Here is a 12,950-nt window from a genome sequence, read left to right as displayed (position 1 = left end):
GCTGCAGAAGTGTATTGTGTATTTCAAGCTCCACTATTAATTGATGGGTGCATTGTAAAATGTGTCTGCAGATTAACTAGAGTATTTTGAGTTTTCAAATAATCCTACAGGTTTATCTGAGAACCCAAACTGATGTAAGAAAGGTGCATTCATTATGAAGAAACATATCGAAAATAGCAATGCAATGTTGACCATGCTAAAAGGGCTTAGCATATATTCTATAAGATTGTGAGCAACTGAAACAAGGTATGCTTCAAATGGATACCAGAATCTTTCCCAAGTATGTATGTTCTTGCAAGCAAAGTGAAATGCTGGAGTTGCATGAAAAGACACTTACCAAATGGTCGATTTGTATTTTTGTCCAGCCACAGTGACGGTTGAATTGAAATATCTATTCAGTGGTCTTTCAATCTAGACAAGAAATATAAAAGTAAGAAAGGCTGCAAAATTACTATCGTGGTCTACAAAGTTCAATGTTGTAAACATGGCATGACAACTCAGCCACAATCGTTTTAAAATATGCACTTCCTGACACTGGTGCTATGACATTTGACGAAAATGGTCTGTGCATGCACTCATTCAAACAAAAATATAATTGGTCATCCCACATTTGTCCATGTACACTGCCCTTTATGTGATCTTATAGAAGTGACAGTCCTGCACGCTACCAAACTTATCAAGCTGGCAATAGCACCCACTCATTCATGTTATGTCGGATGCCCTGTCTGGCAAAGTAATAAGTGCAACCTACATTGGTGCTTTGAAATGTTATACCTTAATTAACAAGATGACCTTCTTTAGTGCTATCAAATGATTTGAAATCAGATTCCTACTATTAGTGGTGTTGCCCATACTTGCATGAATACTCAGTTAACAAGTCTATGGTGGTGCTGTGCAATATAGGGTAGTGGGACCCTTTCATTGGTGACGGTAGATATTATTGTGCTAATTTCTAACTATAACCTTACACCTAATGGCAATGTTGCGCCTAAACCCTCCTTAATACCATTGACAGGCCTCGAATTTAGGGGCAAAACATTAGTACCAAAATCTGCCAATTTGGCCAAAATAAACTGCCAATGTATTGCTTTGAAGTGGCAACACTGGATAACTTTTTAAAATCATACTACAGAATGGGATTATCATTTTTAACTAGCTTAACACTGCTTGCACTTCACTCGTCAGACTTACCATTGTTCGTCAGTCTTATTTCATTGTTGGATATGCTGCTGTTGATGAGAATTTAGCATCAGATACTATCACATGCCCATTTGTATCATCGTTGTTATTATGAAAATTCATGTCAATGGTGGGTACACATATTGAATCTTCACTACATATTTTGTCAGTCTGAAAGGAAACCTGTATGTGTGATGAATCCTGCAGAGGCATCACTGATCCCCAGCCTAATGTCCCCTCCCATGTGGCCAGGGTAAGGCAGCCACTACCTGACCCTCACCCTGAGGGTGGTATTCTGAGGTTGGATGACATGGGAGGAGAAGGCTGCCAGGGGAAGAGTGGGGACTCCAGAGATGACCATGTCACAGCCTGGAAGATGTCAAGGACAGGGACTCCCTTCAGCACGGCAGAGGTGGCAGCCAGTCCTCTGGTAGAATGTGCCCTTAGACCCTCAAGGACATCATTGCCATCCAGATCATAGCATTCCGAGATGCAGAGAATGATCCACCTCAACAGGGTATGTTTGGTGATGGCCCCACCAGCAAAAGCCCCAGCGTAACCCACAAAATGTTGGTCATCTTTCCTAGCCTCTATAGTAGGAGAGGTGTAAAACTTAAGGGTCCACACTGGGTCCAGCCGATGGAATTGGTCCTGTACCTTGGAAAGGTCAGTCGGAGGACAAATAAAACCCAAAGATGGATCTTCTGATAGAGAGATGGAAATTTGAGAGCACTTTCGGCAGAAAGGAGGGCCTCACTCTCAAAGTCAACTTCTCTTTGGAAAAAAGAAAATAGGGAGATAAAACAGACAACTCCTGGAGCTCATTCAACGGTCTCACGGAAGTGATGGCAACCAGGAGAATCACCTTGAGGGTGAGTAGTCCAATAGGACAGGAATAGAGGGGCTCAAACTGAGTGCCCATAAGACATTTCAAAACCAAATTCAAATCCCATGCCGGAACCACAAACTGCCAGAGAGGAGACTGGTTACACAAGCCCTGCAAGAACTACAGAACAGTGGGGATTGTGAAGCTCGAGCCCTGTTCCGGGGAACTTCTGAAACTGAAATAGCGGCGAGGTAACCATTTACAGTGCCAATCCGCAGGCCCACTTGGGCCCAGGATAACAGAATACCCAACACAAGGGATGGTGGACAGCATAAAGGATCCAGATCCCTTTCCCGGCACCAATCAAAAATATATGCCACCTGCAGGCAGAAATGGATTTCATAGCTGGTCTTCTAGATGAAAGGAGCATGCACATCAAGGACAGTGTCCAAAAAAGTGCCACTCCTTGTATCTAAGGCTCAGTAGCCAAGCATGAAGGTTCGGGCTGCTGAGGTTCGGATGGAAACACACCATCCGAATGGGAGAGCATGTCAACGCTCATTGGAAGGTGCCAGGGAGTGCTGATGGCCATGTCCAACAACTCCTGATACCACATTCTCAAAGCACAGTTTTGAGCGATCAAGATCAACCTGGTTCCAAAGAGGCGCAATATACTGGGAACCAGAGGAATGACAGGGATTGTTGGGAATGCATAGAGGTTGAAAGCCCACTCAACTGACAGTGTGTCTCCCAGAGCGCCCTGGTGAGGACATTTCCTGTAGCAGAACAACTTACACTTCTTGTTAACACTGTAAGCAACAAGGTCCCCCATAGGAGAACATCCCCATGCAGAACATCCTGGCAGAGCTCCCATTCGTGGGAGGCCAAAGTCTGCTTGCTCAAGCATCCACTGTGCCATTCTCTCTTCCGGCCAGATGAGCCATCATCAGAGAGAGACTGTTCTCCAGCCCCTAGAACCACAGTTGCATTGCTTCTATGCACAGAGGCAAGGACCCCAAGACACTTCGTTTGTTGTGTAGTGCACGGCCACTGTGTTTTCCGTCAGGACCAGCACAGCCTTGCATTTCACAGAGGTGAGGGAAGCGAGCAGGGCAAGCCATGAATGTCCTCCCTCCGGAGGTCAGCCGCACCCACTGCTGGGAGCTGAAGAAAGACCGAACAGCCGCACTTCAAACTAGTGGTACTTCCTGTGCTTTCACTGAATGGGCATGTGTAAGTAGGCTTCCTGAAGGTCCAGTGATGCCAACCAATCCTGTAGAACGAGGGCTTGTAGGATCTGAGCCAGTGTAACCATCTTGAATGTGTCCTTTCACAGGAACAAGTCCAGCAGCTGCAGATCTAAAATGGTAACCCTCTGTCCTCCTTCGGCACCAGAAAATAGGTGGAGTACCACCCCTGTCTCATTTTGAGCACGGTACCAGCTCGAAAGCATTCTTTGACAGAAGCACACAGACCTCCTCCAGGATGGAGTCCGGAGACAAGGGGGTGGCTTTAGGGTGCTGTAGGAATGGGAGACAATATCACTGTTGAATGACCTGTAAGGCACAGGCGATGGATGTAGTCCTTGACCATTGACCCCCGTAGGTGCAGAGTGGCATAGCCCGTGAGTGACGTTTTGCACCCTGGGTTGTGGCAGGGAGAGTGGCTGCAGCCGCGCCGTCCATCTGGGCACTTCAACCTCTCAGGAAGCTCCTGCCCTGCATTCTTCCTGGGGCGGACGGCTTCTTCGGGTGCCGGCAGGGGAATGACGAAAACCCCTACCCTGAAAGTATGACTGTGCAGAGGGCATGGCAAAGCCCAAGAACTTAGCTATTGCCTTTGATGAGTCGACCTTCCAAAAGGATTCTAGCCATCGAAAGGCATGTCCAACAGTTTGGCCTGAACATCAGTCGCAAATCCCGACGTCTTGAGCCAAGAGTGGAGTCTGACCATAGTGCTCGTGGCCATGGACTTGCCCAAACAGTCTGCAGTCCTGATTACAACATCTGGCAGGCAGCCTTTTTGCCATGAGTAACTACGTAAAGGAAACTATCCCTCATCTCTCCTTCAGGGATGTTTTCAACCGCATTGGACACAGCTGCCCAAAGGTCGAAGGAAAACATACCCGATGCAAACACCTTCTGGCCTCAGGCGTCAAGCCTCTTACTTTCCCTGTCTGGTGGAAGGAAAGGTGGAGGTCTTCAGGATAGCCGTTGCGGCCTGAGCCACCAAACTCTGGCACGGTATGAGAAGCGAGAAACACCAGTTTCGAAGGGGTGGGGACTGTGCTTCTTTGCCAGATCCCTTGCCACTGCCCAAACAGTGTCAGGTTTCTCCCACACTTCCCACACAGCGGCCTCTACTACCACATCGAAGGGCAGGGGTGTCTCTTGCTTGGGGGAATCCCCCAAGATATCCCACAGCGTGTACAGAAGCTTGGATCTGGACAGAGCTGAAATCTCCAGAGTACTGGCCACCTTAGACATCTGTCGCTGGAAAGTGGCTTGAGGCTTTACTGGGGTGGGAGCTGGCAGACTGTCCATCTACAGAAAGGTATTGAGACCACTGGCGGCCTGCGGTCAGCTAGGCCCAGTACATCTTCACCTTCCCCGTAGAACTCCTCTGAGAAATCTCTCACTTCCCTAGTGACCAGGGGGTTCTAAACCAAAGGGGCCACCTTCCTCATCATAGATGTCATACATCCTAGACATGAAGGTGTCCATAGGGAGTGGAGCGTATTCACACAGAGCCGCAGTGCCATCACACTGATCGGCGCCAAGGATGATGCGGGTGCTGAGGCTTCGCTGCCAGAAGGCAGGGCAGGTCAGCGCTGAGGAACCTCAGTCGTCCTCTAGTCCAGGCCTGAGCCCATAGGCGGTAGAAACTGTTGGCGCTGCCACATCCTGAGCCAAATTCGTAGAGGCCGGACCCGGTGGCGCCTTGGCAAAGATGTCTAGCATCATTAAGCAGAAGTTCTCCCATTCCTCCAGGGTGTAGAATTGAGTATGAAAAGTACCTGTGCCAGCAGCTCAGGAGAATCCTTGGAGCAGCAGCTCTTCAGTAGAAGAGGAGTACCGGTGCAAGGACTCACTCTGGGAGCGGGACCCCTTACGATGATGCTTCTTTTCCTTTTCCTTCTCCTTGTACAGAACCACCCTCTGTTAGGAGCAAGAGTCTGTGACATGCTACCTTGAACAAGACCACAGAACCTCACCATTTGCCTGGTGGACAAACGTGTAGATCTTCGCTGCCCTTCCCAAGAGGGCCTTATGGTGCATGGACTGGCACGACACGCAATCTTGGGTGTGTTGGTATTTGCCCAAGCAGTAGAGACAAATCTGATGTGGATCCGAGACTAACATTTGCCGGCCACAATCCACACATGGATTGAAGCCCGAGGCCTTAGACTCAGTAAACGTGGTGCAGAGAAAAATGTCTCAAAAGCTCCAATGAGCGTGTTCCCGATTAACAGATTGTAGGAATAAAAGGAGCTGGGGGTGTGGTGACGCTCTATATAATGGCCCCAACGTCATGTCTGGCGCAGAGTGCCTAGAGGCGGAAATGTTGCCAAAGAACAGCTGTGCTGGAAAAGGGATATCATAGTTTAGGAATCCATGGGAGGAAGTAATCCTTTAGAATCAGGTTTCAGCGCATTAACGTGCCTGAATAAGTCTCAAACACATCTGAGGTTGCTTTTCTTCCCATAAAGATTAGACACTGATCTTTCTGTGTTTGGGAGAAGGGGTGGTATCTCTCTCTTGGGGGGGGGGGGGGGGGGGTGTCAGTCGAGTCTCGCCTCCCAAAGGAACACTATTCATCCGGATGCCCCGCCTCTGTGTCTTGCAAGCCAAGCCCTTATCAGCTTCGCTTAAAGGCAATGCATGGCTTCGAGCATCCACCTCCTTAAATTCTTGTCACTGCCTATGGTCTTTCTCACCGGAGGCACATGAACACACTGTCCAATGGCCTCCCTCCAATGCCCATATAAAAGGGACCAATTAGAAGACCTTGACATTGTCAGTCAGCCGATTGACAGCCTAGTCTATGTGAGACTAGTATACATTGTAAATGAAACAATTGAAGTTCTCTCGAAAAAATGTGCTGCTTTAACTCCCGAAAATGGCAAATGATCCAGAATACTGTAGTGGGACAAGCAGAGTCATCTGCATGAAAAATTATGGAAAACATTTTGGCTATTTCTCAGAAGCATAACCATACATGTTAAGAAATATCCAAGTAAGGTACACGTTAGCAATTCAGAAATGTAATTACATTTTAAAATTAATGCAGCTAAGCTATACTGAATAAACCTGGTTATTCTATTTATTTATATATTTATTAAGAATTTAGTGTAAACAAATAAAAACTTGCTTTAGAATTCCCATCTTAAAACAATAGCCAAACCCTGAGGGCATGCAGCACCACATATTTCTAGTTCCTTGGTGCCAACAACATCATACTATTTGACTCTCCTGTTTTGCGATTTCATCACGTCACTGTGTCCAAGGGACTAAAGGTTTGGCTGTATATGAAAAGAGAAAACAATGGAAGATTCCCCGTTCATTTTGACAAATATCATTGGTGTCAACAATCATCTCCACCTGAGAGTCTTTTTAGCAACATTTCAAGAAAGATACCCAGAGCTCTATTGGTCTTCTGATTAGGGTCATCGTACACGGCGCCCCACCATAAATCTGAATCTAGTTCACATGTTGGAGTTAGCACCTTATGTAAAAATGTTGTTCTTTCCGTTTTTAATTCCCTGCGAAACAAGATTAGGTGCCTTAGCAATTAGTGGTTTTGACTACGTAGGTGGCATATGTTGTCGCTTACTAGTCCATATTTCATAACATTTTCCTATGTTGTTAGGATTTTAAGTCTAAAACGTAGGATCAAATCCCTGTGTTTTGGGTTCTGACTCTTTCTTAAGTATTATGGCATAGTTTTCGGAAAGATGAAGACATTTGTTGAAAGAGTGTGGGACTTCGTGGCAGAACGAGCAGCTTCTAATTGAGACCAGTCCATAGGCAAGAGTAACCTTTTAACTCGAGTTGGATTATCAAGGAGGGATTCGGTTTTCACACATAAGTTCTGCAAAATATCAATGCACCTCTTTCTCCACACAGTTAATGGACAAAAAGGGAATTTCTGGTTTTTGTTTTTTCATGATTTTGTATTGCGGAGGACAGTCTGATGCTTCCATCTTCTTAAAGTAGTCAGAGCTTTCCAGACTACATTTACATGCATAGAAAGTAAGCCTAATTCATGGCGAATCACGCCTATTGGGGCAGAAGAACAAGTTCCTTACCAACTGGTAATGTTCTTTTGATTGGATGTTCCTCCAACGTATTCCACATCTTTGACATGTAATGTCCACAGCTGTGCACTTCGGAAACTTTTTCAGCAGAGGGCGTCCTGCGTCGATGGTGTCGGGTCGATGTCCCTCGAAGGCCTCCTCACCAGTCACAAAACCTACGCCAACGGCAACGGGACAGGGATTTTGTTGTAGGCTCCTGGCCGAAAGCCACACCTCTATCACATCATCCGGGAGATCCCAATCCTAATATCTCAACCTTTCAGATACCAAGCGTGAAGGTTGAGAGTTCTGACCTCTGGATGGAGAACCTGACCCACCCCTCTCGCGAGAGCAGATCCTCTCCGTAGGGAAGACTGCGTGGAGGGCAGATGGACATTTCTAGAAGGTCCAGGTACCACGCTCTCCTGGCCCAATCCGGAGCAATGAGGATCATGTGGGAACTGAACCTGTGTAACTTCCATAACACTTGAGGAATGACGGGGACTGGAGGAAACGCGTACAGCAGTGGGAATGACCACTCCACTACAAACGTGTTGCCTAAAGCTCCTCTCCGAATCCCTCGCATTTCCGGTTGGCACTGGTGGCGAAGAGATCTACTTGTGGGGTTCCCCAAAGGGCAAAGATCTCCAGAAGGACTTCCTGAGCCAACTCCCACTGAGAGATTGTGCTCTGCCTGCTCAGAGCATCCGCTGATGCATTCTCTTCTCCGGCCAGATGAACTGCAGAGATCGAAATTCCCTGCTATATGGCCCAGAACCAGAGCTGCATTGCCTCTCTGCACAACGCGAGTGGCCATACCCCCTTTTTTGTTGAGGTAATGTATGGCCACTGTGTTGTCCGTCATGATCAGGACACTGTTCCATCACGCAGATGGCAGAAAAGCCTTCAGGGCGAGCATGATGGCTCTCAGCTCTAACAAACTGATGCAGAGTTTGGACTCTGACGGAGACCAACGACCGTTGGCAGTCAAGTCGTTGGCATACGCTCCCCATCCTGTGAGGGAAGCATCCGTCACTACAGTCACCTCCGGCCACGGTTGCCAAAACGGCTACCCCTTCATCAGATTTCCTTCGTTGGTCCACCATAGAAGATCCTGGGAGACTGAGATTGGAATCTGAACGGGATCCGACATCTTGCCTGAAAACTGCGACGACTATCTTGAGGACCCATTGCAGGGATCTCATTCGCAGTGTGGCCTCTGGCACCAGAAAAATGCAGGATGCCATGAGGCCGAGCAACCTTAAGAATTCAAAAGCCGGGGGACTCTGGGCATGTTGAAACTTGTCCACCATCTGCACAATGTGATAAGCCCTCACCTTTGGAGGCCAGCACTTCCCCAAGGACGTGTCGAACACAGCCCCGATATACTGGAGACGTTGTGAAGGTGTCAGATGCGACTTCTTGAAATTGAGGGTGAAGCCCAGCCTCTCAAGCTAAATAAAAAACAAATGGGCGCCATAAAAGGGCATGTTCAAAAGACGGGCTTGCACATCCAGGGCAAATCCCGACTTTCGTAACCACGCAAATCTGCGTATAACGGTGCACAAAGCCATGGACCGGCTAACACTGTGAGCCGTGTCCAAACCCGACTGAAGGGATTCACACATGGCATCCGTGCCATCTTGCATGAGAGCAAGGAAGCCATCCCTTTCTTCCCCCTCGGGAATATGCTCAGCCGCTAGAGAAACAGTTCCACAGAGTGTGTGAAAACCTTGCTAAGGCACAAGTGGATTTGGCTCATTTCAATGCCATACTCATTGCAGAAAATACCTTGCAAGCCCAACCATCGAAGCGTTTGTCGTCCCTATCCGGAGGAATGGTAGGGAACGTGGCCTGCTTCGAGGTGGCCGTAGCTGCCTGAACCACCAAACTCTCTGGAGTGGGGTGAGTAGATAAGTAACTGGGGTCGCTAACGGAAGGGCGGTACTGTCTTTGTCAACGATTTGTTCACAGCCGGAAGAGATTCCAGTGACTGCCAAGCAGCAGCCACCCTTTTTTGTAAAGTGACATGAAAAGGTAACACCAGGTCAGAGAACGGACCTTGATCTAAATTGTCCATTAGATCATCTTGTACAAAATCTTCAGGAGGACTGGACCAAACCAGATACCCCATGACCCTAGCCATGATCCTCCTGAAAGACGACTCGGCATGAGCCTCAGGCTCAGGCCTGCCAAATTCCACTTCGGGAGAAGTGTCCAGCCCACTGGCATCATGAAGGGTTTGCCTCAACTCCTCCAATTGACTGTCTCCAGAAATGACAGAAGCCCCATCAGGCTCAACAGGGTCCTCAAAGTCAGACCTTTCCTCCTCCTCATATATGTCGTCAAGAGGGATGTAAAAACCCTGCCTCGGGACAGAAGAGTGTCTGGAGTCCACCACAGGTCTCACAGACTTAGCAGTCGCCTTCCTTGGAGGATCCACCACATCAGGGACCTCCAACAGTAAATGTAGGGCAAAAATCCCCGAAGGCATCAAGGGCGCCGAAAGGCTTTGGCATTGACAACAGTTCCGAAGGCTGATAAGAAGGCAAAGCCTCGATATCCGAGTCCGACGGGCACGGCGCCGACAGAGTTGATGCCGGATTCGAACCCTTAGCAGGTTTCTGCGGTCTCACTGGGGACAAGGACCAAGACCTGGAAGCACGTCTCTTGCGACTATCCTGAGCCCTGTCCGAAAGGGACCTCGAAGGTTCCCGATGTAAGTCGCATCGAGGACCCGAGCACGAAGGCATGCGAGCCACAGTATAATACCGTTCCAGGCCGGTTTCGGTAGAAGGCGTGACCGGAACCGTGCCCTGCGATTGGAAGATGGCTAACATCTGCTCCTTAAAGGCAGCCCATACCTCCGGAGTGGAGGACTTCATCGGGCATGCCACTTTCCTTGCGGCACCATCCTCTGCCGGCTTCGAACCCCCCTTCCGAGGAAGATGGGGAAGGCGACCAGTGACAGTGCTTCCTGGAATGCCGGAACAAGGAAGAAGAATGGCGGGAACCACTCTGGGACCAAGATCTCCTGGCCTCTTCCTGATGCAGAGAATCGCCTCTCGAGTCGTCGGTGGCAACCCCCTTGGACAATTTAGATTTTCAGGATCTTACTGGGTTTAGAACCCCCAACCCACCTGAAGCTTCCCCTTACGTTCCCGTAAGGCCTTGGCAGTCAGCGACTGGCATTTTGAACAGTCGGCGGTGTTGTGACTCTCGGCCAAGCACCACAAACAAATGCGATGCGGATCGGCAATCGACATTTTAGACTTGCAGTCCCGGCAAGTCTTGAAACCAGACCGCAGAGTCGGAGGGGTCGAAGAAGAAGACATCACTATTGATGAAACACACGAGGCGCACCAAGTTATCGAAGCAAACACGTTTGCGGAAAAAACAGAACTGAGGCTGCGGGCGCCGTGCATCCTATTTATAACATCCGGTGACATCGCCCTCAACGGAGGCCTTGTAGGGACATCAACCCGAGGCCATCAACGCAGGACGCCCTCTGCCGAAAAAAAGTTTCTGAAGTGCACAGCTGTGGACATTACATGTCAAAGATGTGGAATACGTTGGAGGACACAATCCTTTCGAATTTGGAATTCTGAGCATTCTCCTCCAAAAACTTCCATTCAATCTGTCCCAGGTTTCCCATGGGATTCTCAGACCACTGTCTCCTGCGTAAATTATTGTCAGAATTACTTTGAGATTATAAAAGTCCACCAAAGGTTGAATTGAGAATTAGCAAAATCTCTTTTTAAGAATGAATGCCTGTGCTGTTAGTTGGTCCGTTTTAAATTCCAAGTGTTCTATCCATGGTTTGTCTACCCAATCTGCACTGAATATGGTTCCCAAATATTTTGTGTTGTAGGTTATTGGGATAGGATTATTGCTGAGACACCATTTGAATGTTTTTTTTTACTTTCACTTGTGTTTTTTTTATTATTAGAATTTCCGATTTACCGGCATTGGTCTTTTGTCTGTTTACTTCTACATAAAGCAGATGACCTATCGCACTCCCACCTAATCGAGGCGGACATGCTCTTGGAAGCTCGAATTGGTCTTTGATGTCCAGGATATAAACATTTTACAGCACTGAGGCCAGTGGACATCCTTGTTTTAGTCCTGAGGTGGTTGTTATATCCTGGTTTAGGGTGCCCTTCTGATCTAATCGCACCTGTATAGTAGTGCCAGTGTGTACCGCTTTAATTGCAGCCACGACAACTTGAGGGAAACCCATTTTCCTCATTTTTTCCCACAAAATTTGCCGATCAACTTTATCAAAAGTGGCAGCCATGTCAATGAATGCCAGGAACAGCTTTTGATTCTCATGTAGTGTTTTCATTTTTATCAAGTTGTGTATTAACAAGTTTAGACCACTGTCTACTCTTTCTACGAAACCAGATTGCCTGTTATCGTAGTTTCCCAAAGTTATTATCCACTCCTTTTTAACAAGATGCTAGCAAATATTTTACCTAGCACATCCAAAAACGAGATAGGGCAATAATTTTCCGGTCCCGTTCTGTCTCCCTTTTTAAATTTTGGAATCGTTACCGCCTTTTTCCAGGACTCTGGAATTTGTCCACTGTGGTAATTCTTGTAAAGAGGTCATAGCCCACAATGATGGAGCTTGTTTTAGAATTAAGTTAGTTAAGGTCTTCCGGGGCTGGGGCACGAGATGTGCTAGCTTTGTTGATTAGAGCCAGAATTTCCTGTTTAGTAAATTCTATGGACCATGATTTGTTTTTTGAACTTTCTTTTAGATGACAATTCGTCTCGTTCAAATGTCCATAGATTTCCTGCAAATGCTGCATCCATTAAGTTTCAGGGATAGGATTAATTTGTTCTGAGCCTTGTAGTCTTAGGTTTTTATTTACTAACGTCCCCAGAAAAATTGGCGTTCTCATCGTCTATTGCCATGAGTAGTAGTTCTGAGTCTTTCTGATATAGTTGCGCTCTATGCCCCTTTACCCAGTTCCGGTACTTGCTCTTTAACTTTTTCCTTTTCTTTATTTTACTCTCTTCAGGTTCAGTTCGTAGGGATCTTAGGTCTTGAGCTAGTTGTCTTTTTTTGTGCTAGCACAGGGTTGGGTTGATGCAGCCTTATAACTTTGATTTTCTGAGAATCCACCTTACTGACTGTGAATGCAGTCAAGCAAGATTCATATTAAATGTTAGGGCCAGTCGTCGCCTGCCAATTTTTTATTGCCTTTGTCAGTTGCAGAACTGATTTTGTTGTTAATCTCTGCCTATTCAGGCCATTGTTGGCAACAACTTTGTGCTGCCAGATTTGCTTGTTTTCCCTAGTGACTTGACTTAGGATTTCAGGCTTGATACAGGTTAAGATCAAAAGACAATGAACACTCTTTGTCGATGGTAGGATCCATAACAAAGTTATTGTTTTGAAGGTTGCTATGTCAACAAAAAAGTAATCCAAGGTTGCAGTTGCATTATAGGACAACCAAGTTGTAGTGCCCTGCAAATCCCCACAGACGTTTCCGTTTACCAGATGAAGGTTTTGAATTTGCATTTCATTCATCCATTTCTTTGCTTGAGATTCCTTTTCATGATTATAAGATGATAGAACCTCTGAGCTTCGCCCCTTACAGCATTCTATGTTTATATCACCACAGTCAAAAAAAGGGGGGT

The 12,950-nt window shown here is 47.1% G+C and overlaps 1 protein-coding gene across 2 annotated transcripts in view; it reads right to left on the bottom strand.

The window, feature by feature from the left end:
- The window catches only part of DUS2 (dihydrouridine synthase 2), a 1,290,787-nt gene that overhangs the window by 42,335 nt on the left and 1,235,502 nt on the right, over positions 1 to 12,950 (bottom strand). For both annotated transcript variants that reach the window (XM_069639713.1, XM_069639706.1), the window contains one exon: positions 338 to 411. In XM_069639713.1, the coding sequence (XP_069495814.1) occupies positions 338 to 411 (74 nt within the window). The remainder of the gene's footprint in view (positions 1 to 337; positions 412 to 12,950) is intronic.

This window comes from Ambystoma mexicanum, chromosome 1q, assembly GCF_040938575.1.
Source record: "Ambystoma mexicanum isolate Mex_15411 chromosome 1q, UKY_AmexF1_1, whole genome shotgun sequence".
Classification (NCBI taxonomy): Eukaryota; Metazoa; Chordata; class Amphibia; order Caudata; family Ambystomatidae; genus Ambystoma; species Ambystoma mexicanum.
The sequence above is the reverse complement of the archived record's forward strand: the minus strand, read 5'-3'. Positions and strand labels throughout refer to the sequence as shown.